At 42.2% G+C, this 13,170-nt stretch overlaps 1 protein-coding gene across 7 annotated transcripts in view; it reads left to right on the forward strand.

The window, feature by feature from the left end:
• The window catches only part of LOC146662988 (exocyst complex component 6-like), a 67,963-nt gene that overhangs the window by 43,923 nt on the left and 10,870 nt on the right, over nt 1–13,170 (forward strand). For 4 of the 7 annotated variants that reach the window (XM_085415567.1, XM_085415564.1, XM_085415565.1 and 1 more), the window contains exons 20-22: nt 59–88; nt 10,877–11,018; nt 12,875–12,948. In XM_085415567.1, the coding sequence (XP_085271693.1) occupies nt 59–88; nt 10,877–11,018; nt 12,875–12,948 (246 nt within the window). Of the gene's footprint in view, nt 1–58; nt 89–292; nt 749–10,876; nt 11,019–12,874; nt 12,949–13,170 lie in introns of those variants that run through there. The other 3 variants (XM_085415568.1, XM_085415570.1, XM_085415569.1) reach the window with 2 other exon arrangements.

Genomic DNA, 13,170 nt, shown 5'->3' on the forward strand with positions numbered 1-13,170 from the left:
TTTCCCTCTTTCCCTCTCCTTCTTCCATTTTTGGTTGGTTTGGGGGTTCTCTGCTCAGAATAACAACAATGATCATGCATCAATGTCGGTGAGTATCCCTGCCTGGATTTATAACACTTTGCTGCTAAGCTACAGGCAGAATGGCGATACAATGCATGCTAATGTTTGCCTTCAGAAGTCCCACAACTCTAAGCTTGTGGTTCTGCCATAGACTGAATATAAAAGATTGATGTAGCCACCATGACATCACCTATGAGGTATTCCCATTGTGAGCATTTTGTTTCCATTTTAGCTCTTTGAAACGGGACATTACAGGATAGGCGGACCTTACTGTGGCACAGGGGGACACTGCAGGCTAACTGGCTCAAGACTTGACAAGTCTGCAACTCAGCACTTTTGCTTTGGCTTCACTTTTCAGACATGAAAGCTATCTTTAATATACAATCTGGAACTGTTGCTAATGAAAACATTCACAGACCATAATTACATTCAAACTTGAGCAACAGATACTTTTATCTGCGGGAAAGCTGTGAGACCAAGGATGACGTAACATCCACTGCATATGAAAGCTAAGGCCAGAATACTGCAATTCAGCTCACCTTTATTTATACAGCACCAAATCACAACAGCAGATGCCTCAAGATGCTGTACTGTAAAGTAAAGACCCTGCAATCAGTCTTTACCTTGGCAACAATGGAAGGGAAAAACTCCCTTTAACAGGAAGAAACCTCCAGCAGGACCAGGCTCAGGGAGGGGCGGCACAGCCGGTTGGGGTTAGGGGAGGAAGCACAAAGACAGAGCCAGACATTTATAATAACTAATAATTAAATGAAGAGAGATGTGAGTGAGTGAAAGAGGTAACTGAAGAAGAAGAAAAACTACATCATGGAAATCCCAGTTTTTTCATGCAAATTGTTTCGGTGTGTTTCTTGACTCCATTTGCTTTTGAAGCCAAGGTTTCATTTTTATCTCTGCTGTTGAATGTTGAATGTCCTGTTAGCTTTATAAACAGTGGCACAGTGGTTAGCACTGTTGCCTCACAACATCCTGGCCAGGGCCTTTCTGTGTGGAGTTTGTTTATTCTAGTTTTATTTTATTGTCTATTATTCTTATTTTGTTTTACTATTATTTAGTTTTCATTATTGTTTAATACCTGTTTTATATTTTCTTGCTGTCTGGAAATAACTTTGGTCAACTACGTTGTGTTTTTTAAACTGCTCTAAAAATAGAGTTGTAATGGTTGGAAATTAGAGTCCACTGGGATCTGAGTGCAGGGTGGATATTACCTTCAGTACGGATGCCTGCTTAGAGGAAGGTAGGAAATTAAGAACAACTAAGGTCTCTGCAGCTGTCTGTGAGTTTGTTAGCAAGGGAGCATAATTCAGGCCCATCTGCAAGGTGTAAAAATGTTGTGTTCTGGCCTCACTTTCAGTGCTACAGTAAACTACATGTAACTCTGAACTTGATGCCAGTCACTGCTAACCAGGAACACCAGCTGACTGGTGTTTATATAGTGAACCTGGAAACTTCTTTGAGGCCACACCTAGCAGCTACACTCGGCACACTTTACATAAATAAAACTTCTAAACTCCAGGGAATAGATTGTTTTATACTAGCTGTACTATACTTTATGGATCAATTCAAAGTTTGTTCAAAGTTGCATTTCTAACACTTGAAGGAGATTTAACATGAAGCACTTCCAATTTGTTCAAGGTGCCCATGTGAAACAAAATCCAGGTACCAGATATTCAAATCAAATCCAAAACAAAAAATCAAATTTATTTATGTAGCACATTTAAAGACCGAAGTACACCAAAGTGCTTTCCAGTAAAACCATGATACAGATAAAAATCACAATATAAAATATAAATTACAGATATAAAATAATTACATAATCTAAATGCAGAGCCAGATGTAAATTACCCTAATTAGCCTCGAATGCCAGGTTAAACAAGTACGTTTTTAGAAGTGATTTAAAAGATTCAATAGAATCTGATGCGTGAATGTCGAGAGGAAGATTATTCCATAATTTGGGTGCGGCAATGGCAAAGGCACAGCCTCCTCTGGTCTTCAGCCGAGACCAGGTTGCACTAAGAGCAGTTGGCCCGATGATCTGAGGGCTATACAGACAGAGGAGATCAGTAATCAGGTGCCATATTATTTAGGATTTTATAAGTAAACAATAACATTTTAAAATCAATTCGATATTTAATAGGAAGCCAATGTAAGTTGGCCAGAACAGGAGTGATAGTATCATACTTTCTAGTGCCGGTTAAGAGACTTGCTGCGGCATTTTGGACCAGCTGCAATCGCTGGAGGAGGGAAGATTGGAGGCCCAAGTAAAGAGAATTACAATAATCTAGTCTTGAAGTGATGAAAGCATGAATGAGTTTCTCCAGATCTTTGTGTGGTATATAAGGTTTAGCCTTAGAAATTTGGCGTAGTTGGTGGAAGCTGGTTTTTACCACAGTAGACACCTGTTTATCTAGTTTGAAGGAACTATCCATGAAAACTCCAAGATTCCTAGCAGCATCAGTGAGGTGGTTAGCAACAGGCCCGAGTGTGCCAGTCAGTTGTCTCAGAGGCATATTTCTATCAAAAACAATAATTTCTGTCTTCTTTTCATTTAAAGTAAGAGAGTTACGTGATAACCAGTCTTTCACATCCCTCAGACAATCAAACAGAGGATGTAGTGAAGATGAAACATCCCCAGTCAGGTGGAGGTAGATTTGAATATCATCAGCATAGCAGTGAAAAGAGACATTATGTTTTTCAAAAATGGAGCCCAAGGGCAGCATGTACAGGGAGAACAACACAGGACCGAGCACCGAGCCCTGGGGCACTCCACAGCAAAGAGGGGCAGAAGAAGAGGAATATTTTCCCATCATGACAGAGAACGACCTCTCAGAGAAATATGATTTAAACCATGAGAGAACTTTTCCTTTAAGGCCTACTACTTGTTCTAACCTTGCCAAAAGAATATCATGGTCAACCGTGTCAAAGGTGACGTCAGATCTAATAGAACTGAGACCGCAGTGCGCCCAGAGTCAGCGATGAGAAGAAGGTCATTGAAAACTCTCTGGTTTAAATCCAGACTGGAATTTATCACTTATACCGTTTATCTCTAAATGGGTCTGTAGTTGCTGAAGCACTATTTTCTCTAAAGTTTTTGACATGAAAGGGAGTTTAGAAATCAGATCGAATGTTATGATCAAGGCTGCTTTTCTTGGTAACAGGTTGCATGACTGCATGTTTAAAGACAGTCGGAACACAGCCAGATGACAGTGATGAGTTCATTAAAAATAAGATACAGGACCCGATTGTATTTAATGCATCCTTAATGATACGAGCGGGAATAATGTCATGCAAAGTATTTGAGCTTCTCAGGTTATTAATTATTTCCTTTAAAGTCGAGGATGACACAGGTTCAAACTGTTGAAAAACCGTTGAACATTCGGAAACTGGGGCTTGATTTACTGCCGGGGAATGTGGGGCCCTTAACACTGAGATTTTATCTATAAAATGATTTAGAAATTTTTCGCAGAGGGCCGGGGAGGCACCCATCGAAACATCAGAGCAGGGATTAACCACTGAGTTAAAGATTTTGAACAGAACTCAAGGATTGTGACTATTAGTTGCAATGATGTTCGACAAAAAAGAAGTTTTTGCCATTTTGGCAGCCTTCTGAAATTTAGATCGGCTCATATGCAGGATGTCAAGGGACACCTGAAGTTGATCTTTTTTCCATCTCCTCTCAGCTCGACGACATTCACGCCTAAGAGCGAGGGTGGATTCATTTAGCCAGAGTTGGCGAGAGGTTTTAGGGCGTTTAGTCTTTACTGGAGCCACAGTGTCCAAAGCTGAAGAGCATCTAGAAATGAAAGAGTTGACTAGGCCATCAACCAAGAGAGGTGCATTACTGATGTCATCGTAACAGACAGAGTTAGCAAAGGCCGCAGAGAAATGGGCAACAACCTCAGGATTAATCATACGCGATAGGCTCAGTGGACCCTCAGAGTTCAGTTCCATATTGCATAACTGAACATCAAACATAACTGGGAAATGGTCCGAAATCCCAGCATCATTAATGTCCATGATGCAAATATCCAGTCAATACAACAATACCAATGCCGTTCCAGCCGGCGAACATTGCTATAATCCACACCTCCAGAGACCCGCTTCCAGCTCCATACAGGGCACTCAACTGGTAAGACTGAGTGGGCTTGCTGGCCAGCATAGCAGATCCATCGATGATGACACAGTCTAAAAGTATACTGGGAGGGCCGCAAGATGTCCATGATGGAGTGGTAATTAATCACTTCATGTGCTATTCACATATATTGTAAAAGATATTGTGAAATGCACTATTTTATACAGTTAACAACTTACTATCGATGTTCATTTATTGTAAACTTTACATTTATATCCCCTCCGTGAATCACTACCTAATTGTGGTGGAGTTGCTCGTGTGTCCTAGGGATCCGATGGTACATTCTCCCTACAAATTGGTCCTGGGTGTGGGACCAGTCAAGAGCGATTCAGAAGACTCTTATGAGTACAACATCAAGGGACATGAGACCACCCTCCTTCTCGGAGTCCCTGGGTGAGGAGCTTGAGATACTCCACCCGGGGACTCTCTCCACATGAGCAGCACGACAACAACAGTGAGACCTGATAGGGTGTGATTGGGAGAAACGGCCTCTCCCACCTAGGGCTGGCCCATATCATACCGTTCACGGTAATACCGGTATAATGTTAGGCAACGATAAGAAAATGAAATATCGCGATAGAATATGGATAAAACGCGCATGTGCAGTGCCTTTGTTTTCATACGCACATGGCAGAAAAAGCATGGCGGCGACGGAGAATGAGAAGGGTGAAAGCGGATCGTTGAGTGAAACAGATGAACCAGAACTGGTTTGTAAAAATGCTGCAACTTCAGTGGTGTGGAACTGGTTTAGCTTTCGTCCGTCAGATACACAACAAAGCACTATTTTTGGTAGAGCATGCAAGCGGGCCGTCGTTATTACCGAAACGATTTTATGTGGTACATAAAAATAAAATCTCTCAAAAAATGTTTCAGTACGACTTTGCTAAGCTACGAAGCCGCACCGCTTGATGGATTGTCGGAGCATTACGGCTATCGTAGGCGGAGCCTCGCGGAGTGATACGTACTGTGCTTCAACATAATGTTACCGTATTGTGTGTGTTTAACCTCTTTTTAAGTTTTGTGGATATTCTACATGGTTATGCTGAGGATGTGTCGGCCAGTTTCCACTGGAAATGCCTTTTGGTTAAACTGTCAGCAAAGAATTTGCATTTGCACTGTTAAATTTTTATATAACTTTAATGCACATTAAAAAAAAACAGCTGCTTGTTTAAGTGAAAATACATTGATGGGGTTTTTTTTCACTAATAAAGCTGTGGAGTTGTAAAGTATTTTGTCTCACGTCAATTATATCGTCAGTTATATTGTTATCGCAAATTTTCAAATGTATGCCGTGATAAATATTTTTGGCCATATTGCCCTGCCCTAGTCCCACCTTAACCCGAGCGGTGTTCTGTTAGTTGACATAACGAATACCATATTCGAACATACAGTGGGGCAAAAAAGTATTTAGTCAGCCACCGATTGTGCAAGTTCCCCCACTTCAAATGATGACAGAGGTCAGTAATTTGCACCAGAGGTACACTTCAACTGTGAGAGACAGAATGTGAAAAAAAAATCCATGAATCCACATGGTAGGATTTGTAAAGAATTTATTCGTAAATCAGGGTGGAAAATAAGTATTTGGTCACCTCAAACAAGGAAAATCTCTGGCTCTCACAGACCTGTAACGTCTTCTGTAAGAAGCTTTTCTGTCCCCCACTCGTTACCTGTATGAATGGCACCTGTTTGAACTCATCATCTGTATAAAAGACACCTGTCCACAGCCTCAAACAGTCAGACTCCAAACTCCGCCATGGCCAAGACCAAAGAGCTTTCGAAGGACACCAGGAAAAGTATTGTAGACCTGCACCAGACTGGGAAGAGTGAATCTACAATAGGCAAGCAGCTTGGTGTGAAAAAATCAACTGTGGGAGCAATCATCAGAAAATGGAAGACATACAAGACCACTGATAATCTCCCTCCATCTGGGGCTCCACGCAAGATCTCATCCCGTGGGGTCAAAATGATCATGAGAACGGTGAGCAAAGATCCCAGAACCACACGGGGGGACCTGGTGAATGACCTGCAGAGAGCTGGGACCAAAGTAACAAAGGTCACCATCAGTAACACACTACAACGGCAGGGAATCAAATCCCGCAGTGCCAGACGTGTTCCGCTGCTGAAGCCAGTGCATGTCCAGGCCCGTCTGAAGTTTGCCAGAGAGCACATGGATGATACAGCAGAGGATTGGGAGAATGTCATGTGGTCAGATGAAACCAAAGTAGAACTTTTTGGTATAAACTCAACTCGTCGTGTTTGGAGGAAGAAGAATACTGAGTTACATCCCAAGAACACCATACCTACTGTGAAGCATGGGGGTGGAAACATCATGCTATGGGGCTGTTTTTCTGCCAAGGGGACAGGACGACTGATCCGTGTTAAGGACAGAATGAATGGGGCCATGTATCGTGAGATTTTGAGCCAAAACCTCCTTCCATCAGTGAGAACTTTGAAGATGAAACGAGGCTGGGTCTTCCAACATGACAATGATCCAAAACACACCGCCCGGGCAACAAAGGAGTGGCTCCGTAAGAAGCATTTGAAAGTCCTGGAGTGGCCTAGCCAGTCTCCAGACCTCAACCCCATAGAAAATCTGTGGCGGGAGTTGAAAGTCCGTGTTGTTCGGCGACAGCCCCAAAACATCACTGCTCTCGAGAAGATCTGCATGGAGGAATGGGCCAAAATACCAGCTACTGTGTGTGCAAACCTGGTAAAGACCTATAGTAAACGTTTGACCTCTGTTATTGCCAACAAAGGTTATGTTACAAGGTATTGAGTTGTATTTTTGTTATTGACCAAATACTTATTTTCCACCCTGATTTACAAATAAATTCTTTACAAATCCTACCATGTGGATTCATGGATTTTTTTTTCACATTCTGTCTCTCACAGTTGAAGTGTACCTCTGGTGCAAATTACTGACCTCTGTCATCATTTTAGGTGGGGGAACTTGAACAATCGGTGGCTGACTAAATACTTTTTTGCCCCACTGTAAGGGTGCCCATAACTGCACGTGGCATCCTATGCCAGCGGTCCCCAACCTTTTTTGTGCCACGGACCCCTTTATGTCCGACAATATTTTCATGGACCGGCCTTTGAAGTGTCACAGATTAATACAACAAAATAAAACTAGTACGGGTACCAAAAAAAAGATGATTCATAACACAACATCCATGGAAACAGAGTTAACAATAAAAATGATTAAAAAAAAATAACGCTTAAAAACCCTGAAAACCACACCCGAGCCTCAACTCTCGCGGCACGGTACCAAACGACTCATGGGCCAGTACCGGTCTGTGGCCTGGGGGTTGGGGACTGCTGCCCTAGGCCACAGGTCGATAATCCACTTGGTAATCAGATCATCATATCTGCGGCCGTATGTTCTGGACACTCGGGTAAAGAGAGGGACTGAGCTGTCAACTGATTGCCCAGGGTGTACTGGGAACGTGTAGCAGAGGCCCCAGTCTGCAAGATGGTCAACTCTTGCCTCCTTCAAAGCTTCAACAGCATTCTAAGGAGGACTGGGGAACATGTTCAGCGCTTCCAGCTAAGGCTGCACTTCACTGAGCTGTGGCTGCAAGCTGGTCGGTGCCTATCGTGGTAAACCCCAAACCAGCTGGTGCACACCAGAGGTGAAGGGAGCCATCAGGCCAAAGACGGATTCCTATCAGGCTTGATTAGCCTGTGGCTGAAGTAAAAACGGGTGTCGGAGTTCAGTGAGGCCATGGAAAAATATTTGTAGATTGCCTTGAAGTGATTCTGGCAAACTGTCAGGCAACTCAGGAGGGGAAAGCGGTGCTCTACCTACACTGTGTATACTGCAAGTGGAGTGCTGCTGATTACAACTGAGGACATTGTTGAGTAGTGGAAGGAAAACTTTGAAGGCCTCTTTAATTCCACTGACACGTCTTCCATAGTGGAAGCAGGGGATGGCTCATACATCACCGATAATTAGAACACTGAGGCAGTTAAACAACTCCTTGGTGCCACGGCCCCTCGGGGGGCTGAGGTTAGCCCTGAGATTCTGAAGGCTCTGGATGTTGTAGGGCTGTCTTGGTTAAAACACCTCGAAAGTGTTGCATGGAAATCTGGGGCAGTACCTGGATTGACAGATGGGGTGGTGGTTGCCAATTTGAACAAGGGGTACCAGAGGGTGCTCCAACTCTATGGGGGCTCACACTCGTCAGCCTCCCTGGGAAAGTCTATCCCAGGGTGCTGGAAAGGAGAGTCTGTTAGTCAAACCTCAGATTCAGGAGGAACAATGCTGTTTTTATCTGGACCATGTCCCTCAGAGTATTCTCTGGGAGAGGCATCGGGAGTATAAGGTGTCTGACCCGTTGTACAACCTTTGCAAGAGCTTAGTTCACTGTGCTGGCAATAAGTCAGACTCGACCGCCAGTCCGTGGTGAAAAGACAGGAGAGTATAAAAGTGAAGTTCTCGATTTAACGATCGATCTTTGTCCCTATCCTCACCTATGGTCACAAGCTCTGGGTAGTGCCTGAGGCTAAATCCACACTAATGCGTTTTCGTTTGAAAATGCATTGTTTTCTCTCCGTTTTGGCCTCCTGTCCACACTGAGACAGAGTTTTCACTCATGGGCAGCGTTTTCAAAACGTTCTCGAAAACGCATACATTTGAAAACGGTGCTTTCGCGTCACAGTGTGGACAGCAAAAATGCAGACTTTCTAAAACGATGACGCATGTTAGTCATATGATGCAGTCATGTGACCAATTAAACTAAGATAGTGAAGGTCATTACACAGCAGTTGTCTTGTTTGCTCTCAATTTTGACAGTCTGTACATGCTCCAGATAGCTTCCAGATAGATTTCACAAATGCGCAGGACTGGAACGTAAGCGTTTTTGGCCATTTCAATGTGCACACGCAATTCTGTGAAAACGACTGAAAACACTAGTGTGGACGCGGAGCGTTTTCAGACGAAAACGCCGTTTTTAAATCTTTCCGAGCCAGTGTGGACGTAGCCTGAAATAACAAGATTGTGGACACAAGCAGCTTTCTTCGAAGGGTGGCTGGCTTCTCACTCAGAGATGGGGTCAGGAGCTCGGCAATTCGGGAGGGGCTCAGAGTAGAGTTGCTACTCCTCCGCATTGAAAGGAGACAGTTGATGTGGTTCAGGCATCTGCTTAAGCTGCTAGTGCCCCCTGTGAACAGGTCCCGGATAATTGGAAGAAAATATATATATATGTAAATTAGGGGTGCAACGATACTCGTATCGATATTGAACCGTTCGATACAGTGCTTTCGGTTCGGTACGCATATGTATCGAACAATACAAAATTTTTCATTTATTTTATCAACTTTTCTTCTGTCGATGCTGTCTGTGTTGAGCGCTCAGTGGATCTGTGTTCGACTACTCCGCCTAGGCTGCACTGTCGAGTGCAGATCCACTGAGCACAGCGCAAGCTAGCGAGACAGAAGCTAAGCTCATTGCAACATGGCAACTGCCTGAACGCTACGTGAAACTGAACCTCCCCCACCCTCATTCAGATCTGGCGTTTGGAACTATTTTGGTTTTCATGTGACGTATGACCCTGATGGTAAGCGAGTCATGGACTAAAGTAAAACAGTATGTTGGATGTGCCACGCAATGCTCAATTGGTGGGAACTAGTGCGTTAGCGCAGTTAGCTTGTTAACGTGTTGACGCCGTCCAGCCCCACGCACGGGGCGACCCGCGGTAACTTGCTAACGGAGATTTGCGGCATTATGGCGTTAACGTCATTTTAACGAGATTAACGCTGACAGCACTAGTGGGAACACAACGACTGCACATTTACGCCGACATCATCCTAGTGCAAAGACAAGTGGAAGCAGACAAAAACAACAAGCACCATGCTACAAACTTTACCCGAGTCATTTAGACAGCAGTTTATATATATATATATATATATAATATATATGTGTGTGTATATATGTGTATATATATGTATATGTATATATGTATATGTATATATGTGTATATGTATATATGTGTATATGTATATATATATAATTAATGGCTACTAATTATTTAATAATATTACAACTGCATCTTGGATTTACTTGGTTCATCTCTGTTCATTGTTAAAATTAGTTTGATGATCTGAAACACCGTGTGTGTGACAAATGTGTGTGACTTTTTAATTTTTCATTTAACTTTTTCATGTTTACATAACCTGTAAACATTTCAATAAATCATTGCACTTTTTCCATTTTTCTAGCAAATACAGAACATAGTGGTGACTCAAGACTTTTGCACAGTACTATATTTATACCTGTTCATGAAGATTTTGAGACAACACTAACTTGGAATTATCCCTTGCCCTTCTTGCTCTTTATTCCCCATTTCTGTATTACTCCTATATCCTCTTTTCTCATACCCTCCTCCTTCTTCTCTTTCAACTTTTTACCCCAACTGTTTATCTCAATCTGTTATTATTCACCTTCTTTTTCCCATCCTGGTCTTCCTACATATTTTTAAAACTCAAATACTGCCCGTTCTCTCTTTATAAAATGTTCACCCCATCAAATGATTTCATTCTGTCGCTTTCCCCTCCTCTCATCCTCATCCTCTACCAACTCTGTCCCCATCCTAATCTTTCCATCCTTCATCTCTCCTCTTGCTTCTTGTCTGTGCCTTCCTTCTCCCTGAATCTCTCCCTGTGCAGGGAAAAGTGGCCCAGACAGCTTGTATGTCAGCCTGCAAGCATCTGTCCACATCACTGATGCAGATGCTGTTGGACACGGAACTCAAACAGATCAGTATGGGGGCCATTCAGCAGTTCAACTTAGATGTTATTCAGTGTGAATGTGAGTATAAAGAATTGTAATGTTGAAACATTTGTTTTCTTTTAATATAGATAAGATACAATAACATTCTATTGAAACTAAGAAAAATACTGAAATGCAAAGACATTTAACGTAATATCATCTTATCACTTGTCAGATGATGGTTCTTACAAACACAGTTGGGTGTAATGTGTTCCAAAGTAACACATTACTGTAATCACAAGACATTTTTCAGTAACATGGTAATGTAACACGATATTGTACTAAATTCAGTAGTGACATTACATTTGCAATTATGTTGTTAATCACATTACAGAGGTTTTTTAGTTACCTGCACGTCAGGTGGATGAAAAGAAAATGAGCAAATGCACCTTCTTCTTTGTGTGCACTCACACATGCATGCAGGAGCAGTCTGCAGCTTGTGAGGAGTGGATGTATGGAAATGATTACAGCGACCAGAGTGCGATGGTGAAGTGAAAACTACTTCCGCTGCAGAAACAAGAGCATAATACTAATAACAAAACCTCTGCACAGACAGCATGGAGGCTGCATCTTCATTAGGACAGAGATATGTGTTTATATTGTTAACTGGTAGTTATGTGACAGTAGGGCTGCTCGATATAACGATATGTATCGGATGACGATATAAAAACGTGTATCGTTTCATTTTACGCTATCGTTTGTTTCGTGGTGTCGCAAAATAAACTGTTTACAGCCATATTTGTTCATGGTTCTGATGTCACTGTAGTGGCTTCTTCTTCAACTTCTTAAAGTTTTCTCTTTCTCTTATATTTAATATAACCACACTACAGACGGACAAGCGCCTGTTTTTATGCGTTGTCGTTAGCAACAACGACGGTAACACCATCGTGTGTCCGTTTGTTTATGTTCCACATAAACCTTTCACAATAAAGCTCAAGATCCTGTTGAGACTTTTCAAAATAAACTGAATCACGTGAAAGAGCAGATTATTTACGGATGAGAAGTAAAAAAGACGCCAGGTGCTAAAAAATAAAGCTCAGACTCAAACGTTAGAACGGGCTTTTCCTCGCAGCACGCCGTGTAATAAATACTCACAAAGAAAACGGCGCCGTTACAACTTATGTCTAAAAATGTATCGTTTCATGCATCGTTAAAACACTCTGCTCCAGCTACACAACGCACAGCTGGAAACACTTCACACAAGTCGAGCTGCCCGAGATTCACAGAATTTACAGAAAATGTTACATTTTTGTGATTTATATGGTTATCGGACGATAGATGTTTTATATCAGGATATGAGATTCTGGTCATATCGCACAGCCCTATGTGACAGCGCGTTTCAATTAAATTTACAGAGTAACATGAAAGTAATTTAATGAGTACTACAACAAATTACTGCGTTTAAGGACAGTGACGTTTTATGTGTAATGCTTTACAAAGCAGCATGGACTTGCAGTAATGCCTGTTTTGCTTACACAGATAGATAGATAGTCCTAAAATACCTCGATGACTAAAGTTCAGCCATTTCACATTGCTATTTGTAAAACAGTTTACATGAATGTTTATATAAACGATACAATGGTTTCAGTAAAACAAATCACCCAGAGCGTAATATAACATTTCAGTTCTGCTCTTGTGTGATACTGCTGGTGTGATTTCTTCCAAAGAAGTGCAGAATCTTTGTGCTGACCAGCATGTGTTGCCTCCACTGGTTCACATATAAATGTTTCATCTACAACAAAAATGATTCTTATTTCTTGCATAACTAAATCCAGCATTTAGCTGAATGACCACAGACCTCCAAATGTCCAGTGTGTGCTTGTATAGTAAGAAACAGACCTGAAACTCCAGCTTTGAGTCGACTGTTTTGTGACGTTGTCTTTGTAACTTCTCAGTGTTTGCCAGCTCAGAGCCAGTGCCTGGGTTTCAAGGAGACACTCTTCAGCTGGCCTTCATCGATCTGCGACAGGTAAACTTTTATCACTAAGCCTTAAACCAGAAACAGCACAAACGCAAAGACAAAGGAAAAGAATTGGGGCGATGCATGTTGGGTAGGCATGGTGGAGCGAAATGCAGATGGACAGATGTTGGTGTATTTTACAAAAAGGATGGAAATGACCACGGTGAACGTGTATTTAAAAAGAGGGAGGAGCACAGAATGAGGAATAAGGGTGGAGGAAGGTGAACACCG

Source organism: Rhamphochromis longiceps, linkage group LG8, assembly GCF_057381845.1.
Source record: "Rhamphochromis longiceps isolate RC_006_pf linkage group LG8, R_longiceps_female_GT1.1, whole genome shotgun sequence".
Lineage (NCBI taxonomy): Eukaryota > Metazoa > Chordata > Actinopteri > Cichliformes > Cichlidae > Rhamphochromis > Rhamphochromis longiceps.